Source organism: Eleutherodactylus coqui, chromosome 8 (assembly GCF_035609145.1).
Source record: "Eleutherodactylus coqui strain aEleCoq1 chromosome 8, aEleCoq1.hap1, whole genome shotgun sequence".
Taxonomy (NCBI): domain Eukaryota; kingdom Metazoa; phylum Chordata; class Amphibia; order Anura; family Eleutherodactylidae; genus Eleutherodactylus; species Eleutherodactylus coqui.
The window spans coordinates 10,137,242-10,156,639 of NC_089844.1; the positions used below are offsets into that span (position 1 = coordinate 10,137,242).

The window sequence follows — 19,398 nt, forward strand, 5'->3', positions numbered from 1 at the left end:
GTCTTTTGCCCATGACCTGCCCATTGGCATTCAGACCGCCTTGGCAAAACATTCCTCCTTCTTTTACAGCTGAGTCCGGCTCCCCACCATGCTGTGTTTTACGCCAGCTTTACTGATGAAGAAGCCCTATGCCTCAAAACGCATTTTATATGCTGGGTTTAAAGTAATTCATCGAAGGATAACTTGGTCACCGTCCTGCATGCTTTCTGTTTTCAATTAATCTGGCGAAAGGTTGCGCCATTCCACCTGATTTTTTGCCTATCCATGTCATACCACACCCTGTTCTTAGCAGGGCGTCAACTGGTTGGGCTGCACCTCTGCACCATCTGGACTACCACCGGCCTTTCCAGTCTACAGACCTACTCATACCACACAGACACAGTATTCAATGTTATCCATTTGGGTTTGCTCTACATTTCTATCTCAGTATCACTTGTTTCATGAAATTTCACCAATTCTTTTTAGGTGTAACACTTTCAATTTCCACCAAAACGTCACGTTACCATTTGCTACATCTGTACATATTGGCAATCTTCTTTGAAGCCCTAATGTAACACTATATGGCACCCATTAAAAACAGTCCTCCATAAAGGCTCCTTTAGATGACCATATTAGCACGCCTATATATAAGCATGCACTGCGCAGATAATTATCATTGGCTTCATTCTCATGAATGTGTTTTGTGCACAGAAATAAATAGGACCTGCTCTATTTTTGTGCGTATTTACACACCAAGGGCCCCATAGAAATCTATGGGAGATACACAAATGTGCACTCAATATATATGCAAATGCACAATACGCTGTGCAATTCAGTGAAAAAAAGAACCCATCTGAACCTCATTAGGCTAAATTACGGTGGTGGGGATCACATGCATGTGAACAGGCCCTAAATGCGCAAAAGTATAGTACTATGCACCAATACACGCGCAAATCTATCTAATTAGACCTTGTTCACAGCGGAAATACGCTGCGCTGAAGCATGCGCAATTGTACATAGGGTCATCTGAAGGAGCCCTGAGATGCCATGTTAGGGCTCTTTTGCAGGCTCCGTTGAAAATGTTTAGGAAGAATATTATGGCATGTACGTTTGCCACTTAGAAAACCTCTACATAGTCTCAAACCATCCACACCGATTCCTCTTTACAGAACTATATTACTTATGGACTATTCTAAAGCAAAACTAATAGACTCTCCAATCCTAGATATGCATAGAGAAATCATGGTTGACCAAGTGCAGTCATGAGTCATGCCAATCTAAGCATGAGTCCAACCTTACCTTGGCTTCAATCTGCCAAGAATGAGGGCTCTTTATTACCAACAGACATGAGATTGTACAACATGGCTAGGTGCATTGATTAATCACCTCCTCCTCTTATTTTTGCAGCAACTCCCAAAAAGCTAGAAACCAAAACCCACGATGGAGTCAGGCACCATCCACCTAGGAATTAATATCTGTGTTACAAAATGTGTGAAAAATGCACGGACGTCGAGGCGTTTTTCTTGCGAAACACATCGGACTCGCAGTCAAAATCACGGATTTAAGAGTGGGATATCCGTGCAGATATGGCGGCATTGCTTAACATATTTGCAGCAAATATTAACCCGGACAACCTCTTTAATTAAAGGCCTTTTTAGCATATCTATAACAGTCGGATGGAGTCTGTTAAGCCGTATACGCTTTTATCTTCATTTCAAGTTCAGTGGGGTAAAGTTTTTATTCCCACATTTGCATATCTTCATTTTGTGCCATATGGTACGTCTATGGCTTTTTCGAGATAAGCGCCAAGCTAAAGGAGGACATATCTGTACATCTCCCAACCCGTAGAAGACTGAATTACCACTGGATACAAGCGATGAGCCCCGCCCAGAATATCACAATACAGACCAATGTAGAACAAACTTCCCATCATTTGCACTTTTTAATGAAAAGATAATATTGAACCTCCAAAAAGTTCATATAAAATGGATTTCTTGTCCGTCCTTCCTCTACAAGGAGCAGCGCGTCCTCTTACGTTTAACAAACAACATGATATCCTATAACAGCAGCATTTATAGTTTAAATCGTACTGTAGTGCAGTTTATTTTTCATAAAAATACCATACAAATGGTCCGTCTAGTCATCAGCAAAACAAAGAAAATGAAAAAAGAGGTAATGCTGATGACAAAACAATTATAATACTGTTGGTACATAGAAAAGTAATATTTTATACATTTATACAGAGTATAAAAGGGAACGCATCAGCCGCTATTAAGCCACAGTCTCCCGGATCACATTTTCAATTTTCTTTGGAAGAAGTTCTCGTCTTTCTTCTACGCTGATTAAGGAATTCCGACAATTGTGTCCGTCCACAAAAAGTTTTGCATAAACTGGGTTGGAGTAATTTGTTGGCTGCGGGACAATAGACGGAGAGACAACAGTAAGGTAAGGTCATGAGTCGTCACATACAGACACCACAAAGTCTAACCCGACTGTGATAACTTTCTGTAACAAACAAAAGCGACTTCCCAGAGAAGGCTCCTATGCCAAAGGGGGCAATAGGTGGATTCAAGTAGACTCGCTGGGCGTGACCATAGTGCCCAGAATCCGGCACACCGCCACACCGGAAATTCAAAGGGGCATTGAATCATGCTGTAGATATAGGCTCAACTCCCATGTCCAAAAAGGATATCCGCACCAGAGGGCTCTGGGAAAACGTCCCAAGCAGCCAGAATGGTCTTGGTCACATGAGGTGTCAATGTGGAAGAAGAACAGTATATATTTGTGCTCGGGGGTGCAGTAAAGAAAACAGCAATAGTAATAAGGATTGTACTTCTAAGAGGGGAGTCTCCCAGAAAGACATCCCTTCCAACCCGCCATGTGACTGCTGAGATCATGTGGTATTCACAGAACACCAAGAGATTCCCTCGCTATCAGTCAATGAACAGAACGTTATTGTGGGCTGTCACCCTTTTAGGAAACAGCAAACTCTACACATAATCATCTTGCAGGGAGCCAATACTTTGGGCAGGATTCTGGGAGGTACAGAGACTCGGTCACCATATTTTTGCAGCCCCCGCTGAGAGCCCCATCAGGTAGAGCCCACCACACTGATTACAGTGATATGTCTGCTGTGTGGATCTGCGCAGGAGTTTTGCAGAAACTTGCATTTAATTACTAGACACAGAACTAGTCCTGCATACACCCACCTGCCCTCCAGCCAATGATTGGTAGCTCTATATGCACAGTAATAAGCAGACAGCAGTCGATCAATAGCTGGAGGGCGGGGTAGGTGGAGCTGGCCTGCTGCTCATAATTATCCAGGACTACTTCTTGTACTCCTCTATGCATGAGCTGCTACTGATCAAATGTAAGTTTCTCCCAAACTCCTGCACAGATCCACAGAACAGACATATCAGTGTAATCAGTGTGACAGGCACTACCTCATGCTGCTGTAAGAGAGGGGTGCAAATAGATGGCAACAGGGTATCTTTAATCTCCCAGAATCCTGTCCCAAGTCTGCTCCCTGCAGGATGCTGATGTAGAGTTTGCTGCTTCCTAGAAGGGGGACTGCCCACAATAAAGTTCTGTTCATTGACTGACAGCGAGGGATATCTGCTGAGAGACGGCTGGCGAAGACTTGTTCTCCAGTAAGCACAATCCTCACTACTTTCAGATCAATCCATGTTTTCCTCTCCTGCACCCCTGAGTGCCGGTCTGCACAGGTCTTTCTTCTGTGACAGAACTTTCTACAACTTATCTTACACTATTGAAAAGCAGTTCTTCTATTATCTTACACCAACAGAGGCCATTGAAAAGCATCTTAAATGGCAACACAGAAAGTTAAAAGTTAGGTTAAACTTTGCTGCATCTGTAGAAATGTACGAATCACAATTACAGTCTACATAGATCAAAAACACTTTGCTTATCTTGTGCCGATTTTGAATTAAAATGCGTTGAATCGCGTTGGCTGCTGGTGCAGAGCATTTCCATATCACTACCTGCATCCACAGAGGGTATATCTTGTGCGCCCGGCAGATCACTTGCTGTACAGTCACTACGTTGGGGGCATTTTTTTTTTTTTTATGAAGCATGAGAAGATAAGATAATTTTGTTCCCCCACATGAGGACTTAGAATATGCATGTATGTTTTTATATAAGGGCCTCTGAACATGGTCGCCTTATGGATCCATGATGTTCTCTAATACAGTGTTTGTAGACTGTTAGGGGCCCATATTGTATATCCCTGTGCCAAATATTATAAAGAGACACTTGGAGGTATTTTCTCAGAAATGGTGGCATATTCTGTAGAAATACTCATGGAGGCATCATACTGCGTTACTAAAGATCCTTAGGGGCCTTTTGCACAGGATGACCTGTAGGCGCAGATGCCCAACTGGTTGTCCCAGTGATGATCGTTCCTGTTCTTTTACACAGGGATGAGCGCCACTCAGTGAATGGAGGTGGAGCGGCCCGGAGATATTCTGGCCCATCTGCCTCCATTCACAATAAACAGGCAGTTGTTCATAAGTATTCTGCCTGTTCACGGACCGATCTGTCATTCACCGCTCAGTCAGGGCAGCATTTACACTGAACGATAATCATTCAGATTATCACTGGATGCAGGAATCTGAGCAATTTATCAGCCCATGTAAAAGGGCCCTTGGGAACTCCACGTGCTGCTGGGAAATGTCTGCAAGGATGGAGCCATTCACAACTTGGCTGGAGTACCGCAGCAAACAAACCCATCCGGAGTTGCCAGTGGAATCGGTCGGATCACCCAGATTACTTCTTCTTTCATGCTATAAATTATTGGTTATTACTGATGATTCATCCAGAACACAGCAGAGTAGATGAGCAAGGATTCTCTGTAGGGCCAATGGGGCCCCTCAACATTCCCAACCACAATTTCAAGGCACAATAAGACAGTACTAAGATACAAGATAAGCAGGTCATCAGATGACATACAGACACAAGTATTGCCACAGACAACAACATGGACACAAACACAAGCACAGCCGGCCCAAGATGGAGTTGGAAAACGGAACTTAAGTGAAAAATAAAGTAAACCATGCGATGGGAATGTGCCAGTAGTAGGCGGTAGTCTTCTCACCCCTGGTGCTAGTGGTCCTTTTAGGTCTGAATTTATGTAGATAGGTGGTGCAGTATGGGCCAGCTTGAAAGCCGCATGCCCACCCGCTATGAACCTGGACTGTATGTAGATAATAAATGCGTTAGGATCAGAGCTTTTTGTAGCTTTTCTACTGAATAATTAATATTGAGAGGAAATCTTAATTTTCGTGTAAAACTTACCAAACAACAACTCTTTTTTTTTTAAAAGGAAGTCCATCGGCTCCAATTACCGGCCTGAATAATCCTACCAAATGATGTGGGAGAAACACAAAAAAACTATACCTTTTTTTCACAATGAGTCCAATGCTTGAAAAATCTGCATTTTCGTGCTTCCATTACAGTATGTTAATTAGTTTTTAACCCGTTGATGGGCAGGCAGCTAATTTGCTGAACTGGTCTTGGATCTCTCTCCTTCCATTGGCACCATCCATCTAAGCCGGAGACACCATGTGCACCATGGTTCTGTATTCAGCACACGCACATGAGGTCCTGGAGGCTGATGAAGAGATGAAGGCACATCGCTGCAGCCACACCGAATCCAAAGGTGTTGTGGAGGTGGAGTTCTTGGAACACATGGCTTTCCAGCGCAGGGGAGCTGGAGACATCAATCACCAGCCAATGAGTGTGGCCCGTGCCGATAGAAGGGGTAAAAACCCGGAGTAGTTAAGCAAATGAACCACTCATAGAAAGGGTTAAAACTAATTATCACACTCTTTATGAAGCGCAAAAATGCTGATTTTTTTCACCATTGGAATCACTATAGAAAAAAAAAAAAACGGTAAATAGATGCTTTTTTAATCCGACATCTTTTGTTAGGATGAGGGTGCGTTCATGTGGGATACTGATCGCACTTCAAACCCAAGATCTTTCCTGCAAGCACAATGCTTTTTGCGATTAAAAACACGGGAAAATCATATGTTGTTTCAGTAAGAAACAAGTTGAAAACCACATTGGGTCCACCATGAAAATCCCATCCGCTTATGAGTGCGATCCATAGGGGAGAATGGGTAATTTGTAGGATCACTCAAAAGTAGAACATGCAGTGACTTTTAGATCTCACACTATTGGTGAAAAATGGCTCCTGTAAATTAACCCATTGAAGTCAATGGCTTATTTTGCTGCGTGAATACAGTGCATATTGCAAACAGACAGAAATCGCATGGGAAGATCGATCGTGTGAATGCACACTGACTTCCAGCAGGTAATGGGAGGCGCAGACTTGCTTTCTATGCATAAAAATACAAAGAGGTTAAAGCAACATGTCAGAATTACAAGATGCGTTAAAGACAATGGTAACAGTTATAATAAAACCAACAATTGCGCAGCATTGGATTTTGTGCATCCGTTGACCATAAGTTTGTTTTCAAGAGCAGAATACAAAAAGAAAGCTGCACTGTGATTGGTTGCTAAAGGCAAGACCAACAGTTTTGCTTTTTGGCATTTGTCATAAATCTGGCCTACTAACTGCAGGACACAGAGTGTTGTCAGAGTGCTGGTCATGTGACCTGGAAGTCGGTAGAAACTTGTAGGCGACGAGCTACTGAATGGGATTCTTCACAGCAGAGACCAGTGATAGATGGAGTGCTGCTTTGGGCCATTGATACACAAACGTATTCAGGCTGCATATATGCATCCATAACATGGATCGATGTCCCGGCGTGACCACGAGACTCCAGAGCTGAACTCCGAACATAATAAGAATATATGATGCTTTGGGTCAGGAGAGCAGCGGTCAAGCTGTGGCACTCATCCGTATCATGGATGCATAAATACATTCACATGCCACCGTCGTAATAGATCTTTTTGCATCACCTTTACGCAGCAGTGTTTGTTACTATTTTTCCTCAGTATTTTTAACCCCTTCCTGCTGCAGCCCTTATTATTTTTATCCTTTTCACTTTTTCATTCCCACGTAAAAAAAAAAAATCTGAAGGTTTGGGTTTCTGGTTCTATAGCTACATGAGGGCTTGTTTTTTTGTGAGATGACTTTTATTTTACAATGGTGACAATTTAACGTACCATAAAATGTATTGGAAACTTTTAAGAATTTCTGAATCAGAGATAAAAAAATTACAATTAAGACATTGGGGGGGGGGGGGCGTGGGGGGTGTTTAGGTTATCTTTATTCTGTGGTCCGTACAATTACTGCAATCGCAAATATATACAATTTTTTATGTTGTAGTACTAAAAAAGAATAAAATACCTTTTAGAAAAAGTTTTGTCAACAATCAGCATCTATTGACCCCCATACATTTTTGGTTTTCCATCAATGGGCTGGTGACAGCGCTTGTTGCTCGCACAGTGACCAATTTGGGGTTGATACAAATTTTTGATTGCTTTTTTATTCAATTATTTCTTGGAGACGAGTACCTAAAAAAACTACAATTGTGGCATTGTGTGTGTGTTTTAATTTTTAGCTTTTTTATATTTTTTACCATGCTGGATCTTGTCATGGAAAGTGGCAATCAAGGGACAGAGGGCATCTAAATAGTTAAATGGCTGGGATCGGTGCCATGTCCAATCCCGGCACCACCATACAGATACAGCAGATACTTACAGAGAGAAAATCTATAATGGAAAGGTTTGTATGATCTGCAGCCACTCCTAGTTACAAGAACTGATACAAACTAGTGCTGTGTGAAAGTGGCCATAATCTGCACTCCTTTTGTGCCAACTCGATCCACTGAGTTTTTAGCAAAGAAGCTTTTATATGCCGAGGCTTCACTTTAATTGGTTAAATTACTGTAAAGTACAAATCTGTTGGTCTTTGTCTTGCTTTGTTATCGGGTCCATTATTCCAGACTTGCTGTTTATTTTCACATACTTAAAGGGGTTGTCCCGCGATAGCAAGTGGGGTATACACTTCTGTATGGCCATATTAATGCACTTTGTAATGTACATCGTGCATTAATTATGAGCCATACAGAAGTTATTCACTTACCTGTTCCGTTGCTGGCGTCCTCGTCTCCATGGTGCCGTCTAATTTCAGCGTCTAATCGCCCGATTAGACGCGCTTGCGCAGTCCGGTCTTCTCCCTTCTGAATGGGGCCGCTCGTGCCGGAGAGCTGCTCCTCGTAGCTCCGCCCCGTCACGTGTGCCGATTCCAGCCAATCAGGAGGCTGGAATCGGCAATGGAACGCACAGAGCCCACGGTGCACCATGGGAGAAGACCTGCGGTCCACCGTGGGTGAAGATCCCGGCGGCCATCTTCGCAAGGTAAGTAAGAAGTCACCGGAGCGCGGGGATTCGGGTAAGTACTATCCGGTTTTTTTTTAAACCCTTGCATCGGGTTTGTCTCGCGCCGAACGGGGGGGCTATTGAAAAAAAAAAAACCTGTTTTGGCGCGGGACAACCCCTTTAACCTTTCTGGAGCTAAACACACCTGCACATAATAGGAAAGGATTGCATAGCAGCCATTTACAATCAACCAGACAAGAAATCAAGAATTTGCATTCGGCATAAAAATTTAGTCTTACTGGAACATTCAACATTTTTATTCTATGCAGCAAACACAATGAAACCAATAAGCAGAGTCAGTGTCTTATTTTGGAGGTTGTTTCAATACAAGAGAGGTCAATGGCATTCAGTAGGATCGGTCGAGATCTCCACACTGTAGAGCTGCTGTGGTATGAGATAAGCATGGACTCTTATCTAGGATGGGACACCATAATATGCATTGTCCATTATGCATTTTTGGTGAGCCCCCTTCTTATTAAAGGGGTTGTCCAGCTGTAAACTATTGATGGCCTATTCTCAGGATAGATCGTAGTAGCAGATTAGCAGGGGTCTGCCACCTGAGATTCCCACCAAAAAGCTGGTCGAAGGGCCAATGCACTAAGCTGATTTCTTTAGGAAGCAGATAGCTCTATTCCCACAGAAGTGGCCAGGCCTGATACTACAGTTAAAGGACCCCCTCACTTCGATGGGAACTTATGTAATGCCAAGCTGGGCCACTGTTGTGGGAACAGAGCTGTCTGCTTCCTGAAGAAATCAGCTCCGTACATGAGTGCACTGGCCCAGAGAACAGCTAATCGATGGGCACCCCAGGCATCAGACCCATGGCAATCCACTGCTGGAGATCTATCCTGAGAATAGGCCATCAGTAGTTTACAACTTGACCACCCATTTAAGTCTATGGGTTCATTGAAGTGTGTGTAAGATAATAGGAATATTCACCACAATATCAGTCTTAATTAGTCAAGTAAAAGATTATTTTACCTTGTCTAGCTCTATGATGAAATTTGGGTCTAATAAAGTTCCATCGTTGTGTTCGTGGTCCACCTCATACATGTTATAAGATGGATTTCCAATCTCCACATTCATTCCTCCATTGATTATCGGTTGTCTTCGGATTGTTTTTGCCCTATAATTATTACATTATAAAAACAAATATAAACCCTTGACTTGCAGTAGGTACTCAATGGTAAAATTTGCTTATATGAAGGTAAATCAGAAAATATATGATCGAGACGTGCAAACTGCCCTATTGGTAGCATGAGAGAAAATACTGACACATAATTTAGAATAGAGCAGGGGTGCACAAACCTTTGTAGTCCGGGGGCCACATTATCAGTTTAAACCAACCCCAAAGATCAAAATAAAACTTAGTAGATTATCATGTTACCATCGGAGAGATTTATAGCATATCAAAAGAATAAGTCATAAACGTCTGTTGGGGCCGGTTTGAATTCCAGAACTTCCTCCTATCAGGCGAATAGGGTCCAGGTTTTTCCTGTTCACACTCCAGTAAGCTCCATCCATTGCAGGATATGTGAGTAGCTGAGTGCTTCACTACTCCTATAAGTTACAATGAAGATCACTGCACACTTGGCCATCTCATCTGCCCTTTTCTGGAGTGCTGCACAGGGATCTGGAAACCCTCATTCTTCCAATATATGGAGATCACAGAGATGCCGTCCCTGCTCTTGTGCTATACATCACTCCACTTCTCTTTGCCATGGGACATACACTGTGTTGACAAAAGTATTGAGACGCATAGAGGGTGATTAAATTTGGTTTTATTCCCATTTTCCATATGGTATTGGGCCACCTTAGGCCTCAATGACTGCAGTAACCCTCCTAAGCATGCTGTCCACCAAATTCCCATAGGTACATGGAAGGATTTGCCTCCATTTCTTCATATAGTGATGCGGGGAGTGATGATTGTTCTGGGATATGGCGTTCTAGTTCATCCCAAAGATGCTCAATGGGATTGAGATCTGGATTTTAGGCTGGTTAATGAAGTTTACAGACATTATGATCCTGAAACCAAAACTCAACACTAAGTGCTGTATGACATGGTGCCCGGTCATGTTGGTTGAGACATGGAGCTGTACCAAAGTATTAACACAGTGTAGATAATGCCACATTGTCCAGAATGTCTCCGTACTCGTTGGTGTCGAGGGCAGATTTCAGTATAACCAATGGTCCTAGCCCTTTCGGCAGAAACATCCCCAAATTACATACCCCCTTCGCCTGACAGTACAGGATTGGTGGGCTTCATAATACTTTTGTCAGCATTGTGTCCGGCGATAGCTCACATGTACACTAACAACCAGATCTATGACAGGATGGTTGGGCTACACAGAATGGCTTTGTGGGACACATTTGCCCTTAGGCTGTAGCTTGTTTATCCCTGAATAAAGACTACAATAGTAAAGATTAATACCCTAAAATATGGTGAACACACTAATTATACAAATACCATAACCAAACGTAATGGGGCAAACTACTGAATTTGAGTTTTTAGGCAAAATGCACAAGAAAACTATCAAACATGATTGATCCCAATTTATTAGGTGTATTAGATACTTTAGGGTACTTTTTTTCCCCGCATACAAAAGGGAGTAAGGCCTAAAAGTGACATTATGTATCAAAAATGGCACAATTTTTGTCATAAACTACGCCAACTAAAGTCATAGATAAATGTGGTGCATTTATAGACTGTCTAGTCTAAATTTGCATTGTCTATTCATACAGACAGTATTAATAAATCTGCCCTACTGCATTAAATTGTGTAATTTATGTCAAATGCTTGTCACTAGAGTAGATTAACATACCTCCGCCTCCTTTTACACAATATTAGCCCGATGACCAAAGTCGTAATTAGAGTCACCAGAAGAACAAGTGGCACAATAATTGCAATACTTCCTATGATGGGAAATGAAAAATATTGTCAGCAAAAGATTTATCAAAAGGGATATGCAATAGATTTTGCAGAATACAAGACAAGAACATGAAACTTAAAGGGTTTCTCCAAGGCTACAAAACTGATGGCCTAGCCTTAGGGTAGACCATCAATATGAGGTTGGTGAGGGGTATAACTTTCAGCAAAAGTGGATTGAAGAGACCTGAGAGCTGCTTACTGAATCATAGTGTGGTGGGGGACTGGAGACCCCCTTCCTGGCTCAAGGGACTCAGAAGGGGAATAACCAGCTCCTCCGTGAGTCAGTCTAAGCCTGGCAGTAGCCTTGAATGTTTCCCTGTACAGCATTACCATTCAGTCGACTGTATCTCGGTCCCATCGAGGCACTGTGTATAATATAAAGAAAAAATAACGTAATGATTTGGAAATCACATCTTACCACATTTTGTTCCCAGTAGAACACAGAACACATATCAAAGGGGAAGGGAGACATTTTTCCATTTCATTTTTTTAAAAACTAATTTTATAAATTGATGACAGCAACACATTTCACAAAATTTGGGACACAGGTAACAAAAGGCTGGAAACGTAAGTGGTACTAAAGAAGAATAGCTTGAGGGTTAATGTTCTACTAATTCACATGACTGCATAAAAAAAGCATGTTAGAGAGGCAGAGTTTCTCAGAAGCAAAGATGGTTTACCAATCTGTGAAAATGTGTGTCTAAAAATTGTGCAACAGTTTCAGATTAATGTTCCACAATGTAAAATTGCGAAGACTTTAAATATCCCACCATCTACAGAACATAACATCAAAATATTCAGAGAATCTGAAAAAAATCATGTGCAAAAGGATAAGGCTGACAGTCAACATTGGATGCTCAAGATCTACGAGGTCTCAGATGGCACTGCATTAAAAACAGTCATGATTCCGTAATGTAAATCGCTGCGTGGGCTCAGGAATATCTTAAAGGGGTTGTCCCGTGCCGAAACGTTTTTTGTTTTTTTTTCGGCGCAAGAAAAACCCGATGCAGGGGTTTAAAAAAAAAAAAAACGCATAGTACTTACCCGAATCCCCGTGCTCCGTTGACTTCTTACTTACCTTGCGAAGATGGCCGCCGGGATCTTCACCCACGGTGGACCGCATGTCTTCTCCCATGGTGCACCGTGGGCTCTGTGCGTTCCATTGCCGATTCCAGCCTCCTGATTGGCTGGAATCGGCACACGTGACGGGGCGGAGCTACGAGGAACAGCTCTCCAGCACGAGCGGCCCCATTCAGAAGGGAGAAGACCGGACTGCGCAAGCGCGTCTAATCGGGAGATTAGACGCTGAAATTAGACGGCACCATGGAGACGAGGACGCCAGCAACGGAACAGGTAAGTGAATAACTTCTGTATGGCTCATATTTAATGCACAATGTACATTACAAAGTGCATTAATATGGCCATACAGAAGTGTATACCCCCACTTGCTTTCGCAGGACAACCCCTTTAAGGAATCATTTTCTGTGAACACAGTTCTCCTAGCAATTCACAAATACAATTTAAAGGTGAATCATACAAAGAAGCCATATATCAACACAATCCAATGTTCATATCACTATGTGCATCCATCACAACAGCATGGCTTCACAGAAGAGGAGTCAGGGGGAACCAGCCGCCAGCAGTCCAGGCCTTTCACCAATATTACACATTTGGTGTATTATGGAAATAAAAATCTTGCAGAGATGACCGAGGACTACGGAGCTGCTGGAATCCTACATCAGACAGGAAGGAGACAACATTCCTCTCCCAAAACTTCAGCAATCAGTCTCCTCACTTTCCAGACATTTATAAACGGTTGTAAGAAGCAGATGCTACACAGTTGTAAAAATGACCCCGCCCCAACTTTTGTGAGATGTGTTGCTGCCAAAATTAAATGAAAAAATGTCTCCCTTTCACCTTCTGATATGTCATTCGGGTTCTATTGTGAAAAACATATGGTTAGATGAAATTTCCAAATCATTGCATTCTCTTTTTTCTTTACATTTCTTTACATCTTACACAGTGTTCCAACTTTTTTGGTTTGGGGTTGTAGTTGAATGTGTCGAGTCTTCACAGCATCTGGACTGGAGTGGTCTTGGACCCTTTTTCTTGTGTTGATTTGTAGGGATCGCTGTGGTCATCAAATCCTGGCAATATGCAGTCACCTAATAAGGTTACTTTCAGATGGTTTTAATGGGGACAAAGGGTCGTCTAAGTCCAGTTTAGTAGGACCACAAGAGGTTGAGGTATTGCAGCCGCACTCTGGGCTCTACAATATGGTCACACTTTGTCCAAGAGAAACCGTCCATACTTGGCGAATTGCTATTAAGAAAATAACCTACGCTAATATCATCCTAATGTGCAATATTTCCTTTAGACATTTCATGGCTAACAGTCCACTTTACCTACAACGTCTAAGTAACAATTACTGGTAAGTCAGGAACTTGTTCGCATTAGACGGGCTGTTCAACAACATAAAACATTCACATTGATGGCGGATGCTAATTTGAGACACTTACTTGAACCGGCATTGTCAGACTTACTGCTCTTGGGAGCTGGCCTCTCACACTGCTTTCCTGACCAGTTTGCTGAACATCTACAAAGACCCAATTAAACAGTGAAATTAATGTATGCCAGCTGTTATCTAACTAACCTGGTAAAAAGTATGTCATAAAGACTCGACAAGCTGAAATACCGACATTTATGTAAAAACAAGATGCTTTTATGTAATTAGTTTCAAACTTTTGCAAAATGTGGAATCAGATCATATTAATTTCCAATCATTAACTTTCTGCAATAAACTGGAATGGAAATATGATGGCAGGCACCTCTGTCAAGACATCACTGCTCCTCCAGACTGTTACTGTCCATATTATGCATTGACTGTAACCCCATTATTTACCGTCATTGACGTTGAGGAAGCACTATAAATGACCCTTCAGATTTGAAGGAATTAGATAAAATTTAGAAAAAAAGGGTCTAGTTTTTCTTTCCAAAAACAGAATCCTTCATGTCTATAGGTTGTTTGGAGTGCAGCTCAGTTTTATTCACTTGAATGATTCTAAGCTGAAACTCCAAAACCAGCCTATAGGAGGCGCTCTCTGGAGGGAGAGTCTTTTCTTCTTGTCTTGACTACTTTGGGTTTATGCTCCTTAAGAGTGTGAATGTATTAAGATGATTGTTACATGTGTCATGCATGGGTTAATACAGCTTTAAGTCTGTAAATTTTAAAGCTACAATGTTATCGGGGGATTTGGCCATTCCCTAGAGACCATATTTGATCATTATGTCCACATTTTCTCGTTCAGTCGCTGCAAACTTTTACACACAACAATTATCCTTCAAATTCTCGCAGGAGCTTGAACAATTCTGAAAGATAATATCCCGTATAAAAGGGCTATCATGCTGCCGAGATATTGACTTCAACTGGAGAGTACTGGCTGTTATCAGTAACCCTGTGTCTCCTGACAGACTGCTAGAACAGGGAGAAAGCTTTTATGTGATGAATCTGAGTCATAAGAAGTGGAGCCTACACTTCAAGTTGGACTAGTTAATGCATACGAATAAGCTGTACAAATTAATGTAACATGTTGTGAGATTGATCTGTGCTGGACAGATGTCCATTGAAACCTTCAACACAGTCTCAGGGCTCTTTCACACGAGCGTATATTGGCCACAGTTTTCATGGCTGGCTGATATACACTATGATGTGAGGTGTAAAAACTTGCGATTGGATGCAAAAAATCTAAAGTTTGTGCAGCCGTTCAGATAGCATGGGCCCTGGCGCATATACACCGAGGCCGCCATGCCATTGACCCTTCCCTCCCCCTTGCTGGCTCACCTCTTCTTTCCTCCCCTCTGGCTGATTGCAATGGGAGGTAGTGGGATGGGGTGGAGCTAAGCACCGCCCCGCCTCCTCCCATTGCTGACTGCAAGCAAGGGGTGGGGAGGGAGCTTAGCTCCACCCCACCCCACCCCCTCTGTAATGAAAGCTTATACAAATGGCTATTTATGATCCTTCATCCTCCATTTTGTATCTTAAATACGAATAGCTATGAACATTTATGTGGTCTTTAAACCTGTTTGGTGTAGGATTTGGTTAATGATTAAGATTGGATTAAGGTTTGATGTACCTGTGAAATGCCTGTATGCAACTTGTTAATTCTTTGTATAAGATAGAGGTCTAACATATGTATATTGGTCTTAGTTATCCAGAACAATGTTAATTGAATCAACTACAATTATACAGAACAATGTTAATTGTATTAACCACAGTTACAAAACAATGTTAATTGTATTAACTACAATTCCATTTGTATAGATTTGTTGAAACTCTGTTTATATACATTGTATCCCCATGAATCTGTGGAGTCTGGTAATCCAGTTATATCATCATCCTTGTCTAGGGATTTGAGTCTTGTTGATTCTGAATCTTTAATCAATGAAGCTGGCTACTTCAGATGGTGGGGGGTCTCAGATTGATAACACTTTGTTCTTTTTAAAGCAAATATGCAATCTTAGGTCAGACTAGCTGATTAAGCTATTTTTCATAGTATGTTGTGAGTATATTCAAGTGTAGTCTCTTGTAAGGTAAATTCTATCATTTGGTGAGTTATATAATTAACCTTTGTCTAGGAGAATCATTATACAATTGTAATCAATATCAGCTACTAGTCTTAAATTCGTTTTATTATTGTCATTTTAATAAATTGCTATATATCAACCCACTTGTCCTTCTTTAAAGCCGTATCCGACCTTGTTGCCTTTTGAGTTGGCAAAACACCCTCCCATTGCAATCAGCCGGAGGGAAGGAGAGAAGAGAGAGGGAGTTTAGTAGTTATGCTCCTAAACTCCCTCCCACCTCCCTTCTCCGGCCGCTGTCATTGGCTCCCATAAGAGCCCATGCAGTGGCCGACGTATTCCGGCCCAAAACATAGTTCCAGGACTATCTTTTGGGCCTGACGTAAAAATGTCCGGCGCTATATTGGCCAGCCAGGCGCTTTAACGTCACGAGAATATGTCATGAAAGAGCCCTCATACTGGTAAGATGTGTTTATTCAGTCAGATGGCTACCTCATTGCCATACAAATTGGTAAGTGGAGTCTCGGACTCCACTAACGGGGTAAAGGAATTCAAGAAGTGCCTGTTAGATAGTCATTTTGTGAATGACAATTGCAGCAGGAATTCTGGATTAAAGGACTTTTGGGGAGTTTTCGTTAAATTATATCATTCAGGAAATGATATTTGTAGCTGCAGATGAGCTGGGATGAGTTAGATATGTGAGGGACAGAGGAGGTAACCCAATGGCGGTCATGCTCAATTAATGATATAAGTAGTCAGCTCCTAAATGTCCACGGGAGAGAGATGACTCAGTGTAGGTCATGCTCAATTATTTTAGCAGTTATGGACACTCTGGGAATGCCACAGGAGAGATGGGTATGCCAGGAACTGGATGTTTGAATGTGGACAGATATATTTCACTGTTTTCTTTCTAATTTCTACATGCTCTAACTGTAATCTTGCATCTTTCCAAGCAGGAACGTCTGTACAGAGACCTTAATTCTGCAAACTTTCTCCGTTATACAATTCAGTTACTTGGCTATAACGAGGTTTTTGTTCCATTGTTTTCAAGAGACAAAGTGCATTCAAGTGGGAAGGGTGTGTGCTCTATAGCCAGACAGCACAGTGTATGTTGACAAATATGTGACTTATGCCTCATTTACAGGAGAAGAGCTGTCAGAAAAACAACATGTAATTTGCCACTCCTTAACCCCTTAAGGACCAGGGTGCTTTGGTTCCTAAAAGACCAAACACTTTTAAGGGATTTTACCCATGTGATGGGTTTTCTGCCCTATTTTTTTTTCTTCAGCTACCAAAATTTTTTGCTGCATTTATTTTCCATGATATATATGGCTATTTTTTATAACTTTTTTTGTCATAGGCCCAATGTTGGTCAAATTTTTATAAATGATCTAGAGTAGGGAATTGAGGGAAAACTCATCAGGTTTGCCGACGACACAAAGCTAGGAGGGATAGCCAACACTAGAGAAGAGAAGAAGAGAATTCAAAAAGATCTTGTCAAACGAACAGTGGGCAGCAACTAACAAGGAGAAATGCAAAACACTATATCTGGGCAAGAAAAATGAAAAAAGCACAAAAGGCGGTGGGGGATTGGGTTAAGCAGCAGCACATGTGAAAAATATTGAGTATACTAATAGATCATAGACTGAACATGAGTCAACAATGTGATACAGCAGCCAAAAAGGCAAACACAATTCTGGGATGTACTAAGAGAAGCACAGAGTCTAGATCACGTGAGGTCATTATCCCCCTCTACTCTTCCTTAGTCTGACCTCATCTGGAATACTGCGTCCAGTTCTGGGCACCCCACTTTAAAAAAGACAGACAAACTGGAGCAAGTTCAGAGAAGAGTTACCAAGATGGTGAGCGGTCTGCAAATCATGTCCTATGAGGAACGGTTAAAGGATCTGGGAATGTTTAGCTTGCAGAAGAGAAGGCTGAGAGGGGACTTCATAGCTGTCTACAAATATCTGAAGGGCTGTCACAGTGCAGAGGATTCAGCCCTATGCTCATCTGCACAAGGAAAAACTGGAAGCAATGGCATGGAACTGAAAAGGAAGAGACACAAACTAGATATTAGACAAAGAGGGGGATCAATGAGTGGAACAGGTTGCCACGGGAGGTGGGGAGTTTTCCTTCAATGGAAGTCGTCAAAGAGAGACTGAGCAGACATCTGTCTGGGACAATTTAGTGAACAACAAAGCCCAGACTTGCACAAATGAAATAACTCCTGAGGCCCTAGGGAATTAGAGAGCAGACACGTCAGCCCAACCCCCCTTGAATAGGTAATGGCTGTTAACCAAGTTGTTACCCAGTGGGGGTGGATATCTCTGTGTTATCTATTTTGAGGGAACAGGCCTCTAATGGAAAAAAGAGGAGTGCCACCAAAAGACTGCAGAACTGGATGAGGCGGGAGTCTGGAGGAAAGGTAAAGAGCTGTGCCTCCCTCGATGCTCTACTCTATGATGTCACATTTCAGCCACAGACCAACTCGCCAGTCAAAGGAGGTAATGTGTGGCATGATGTCCTCTGCTTGGATTGCCCCAGGGCTCAAAAATGCTGCAACAAGGTTCGTACAGGTTGGAATTTGTATTGTCTGTGCCTGTCACAGTCCAAGTAAAATGATTAAGGTACCTGCCCAACACACTGTATGACTATCTTACCTATTTCAGAGGCTGCAAGTGGGCCTCATCCAACTGCCAGAGGTGGGCGGATATGAATGTATCTTTTTCTATTTGCTTTTTCTTTAGGTTGTGACCACAGCTACAAAAACGATTATGGCTAAGAAGCTGTTGTCTGAGGTAGAATGCCAGTATGGAGACCACTATGGTCAACTAGTGGTTGATAGGGGGAGAACATTTTGTTAATGGAGTTCTTGAGAGGATTCAGAATCTCTTGATTCACAGTTTACAAAGTAGTGGCAAGAAAAGGAAATGGGCTCAATGAGGGACTCAACTTTTAACCCTTTCCAATACAAATGCCCCTGCCACCGGCACACTCTCCAGCTCTTTTTTATTTTGGTGGGAAAGCGCTTTGTGGATTCCTTGGAATTACTCAACAAAAACACATAAAAATGACTCGTCATGATGATTTTATTGGAATTTTATTTAAAAATTAAACGTGAGTTATGAGTGTTTCACATCAGGAAGATCATTTGTAACACTCTTGTAAATACTGTATATTGATATTACATACATTTATATAATAAGACTATAATTTCTCTAATCTGATTCATCTATCTCTGTAATACAGTGCCATACAGAGCATCCTATAACTGCATACAATGCGTATAGTGTATGTTTCTAACACTATGCAGAAGAAAGCTCCAACGTCAGAGCTCTCTTCTGCATCGGAGCTATGCAGGGAAATCTCATTGTCGGACGAGGTCCGACACTGGATTGGAAAGGATCAGCGAGGTCAAAGAGGAGGAACAGAAACAGAGGATAATATCTACTCATTACTGTATACTCTATCAGGACAAACCCAATGCAAAGATGTCACTTAATCCTTCCAGATTGTATTTGGCCAGATCCCCGCTA

The 19,398-nt window shown here is 42.0% G+C and overlaps 1 protein-coding gene across 1 annotated transcript in view; it reads right to left on the reverse strand.

Annotated features, from left to right (window-relative positions):
* Window positions 1-1,848: 1,848 nt before the first annotated feature.
* Window positions 1,849-19,398, reverse strand: part of LRP1B (LDL receptor related protein 1B) — a 1,872,788-nt gene continuing 1,855,238 nt past the window's right edge. The window contains exons 88-92 of the mRNA XM_066577770.1: window positions 13,798-13,874; window positions 11,172-11,262; window positions 9,331-9,475; window positions 5,093-5,191; window positions 1,849-2,391 (exon numbers count right to left, since the gene is read on the reverse strand). Of these exons, the coding sequence (XP_066433867.1) occupies window positions 2,251-2,391; window positions 5,093-5,191; window positions 9,331-9,475; window positions 11,172-11,262; window positions 13,798-13,874 (553 nt within the window). The 3' untranslated portion in view covers window positions 1,849-2,250. The remainder of the gene's footprint in view (window positions 2,392-5,092; window positions 5,192-9,330; window positions 9,476-11,171; window positions 11,263-13,797; window positions 13,875-19,398) is intronic.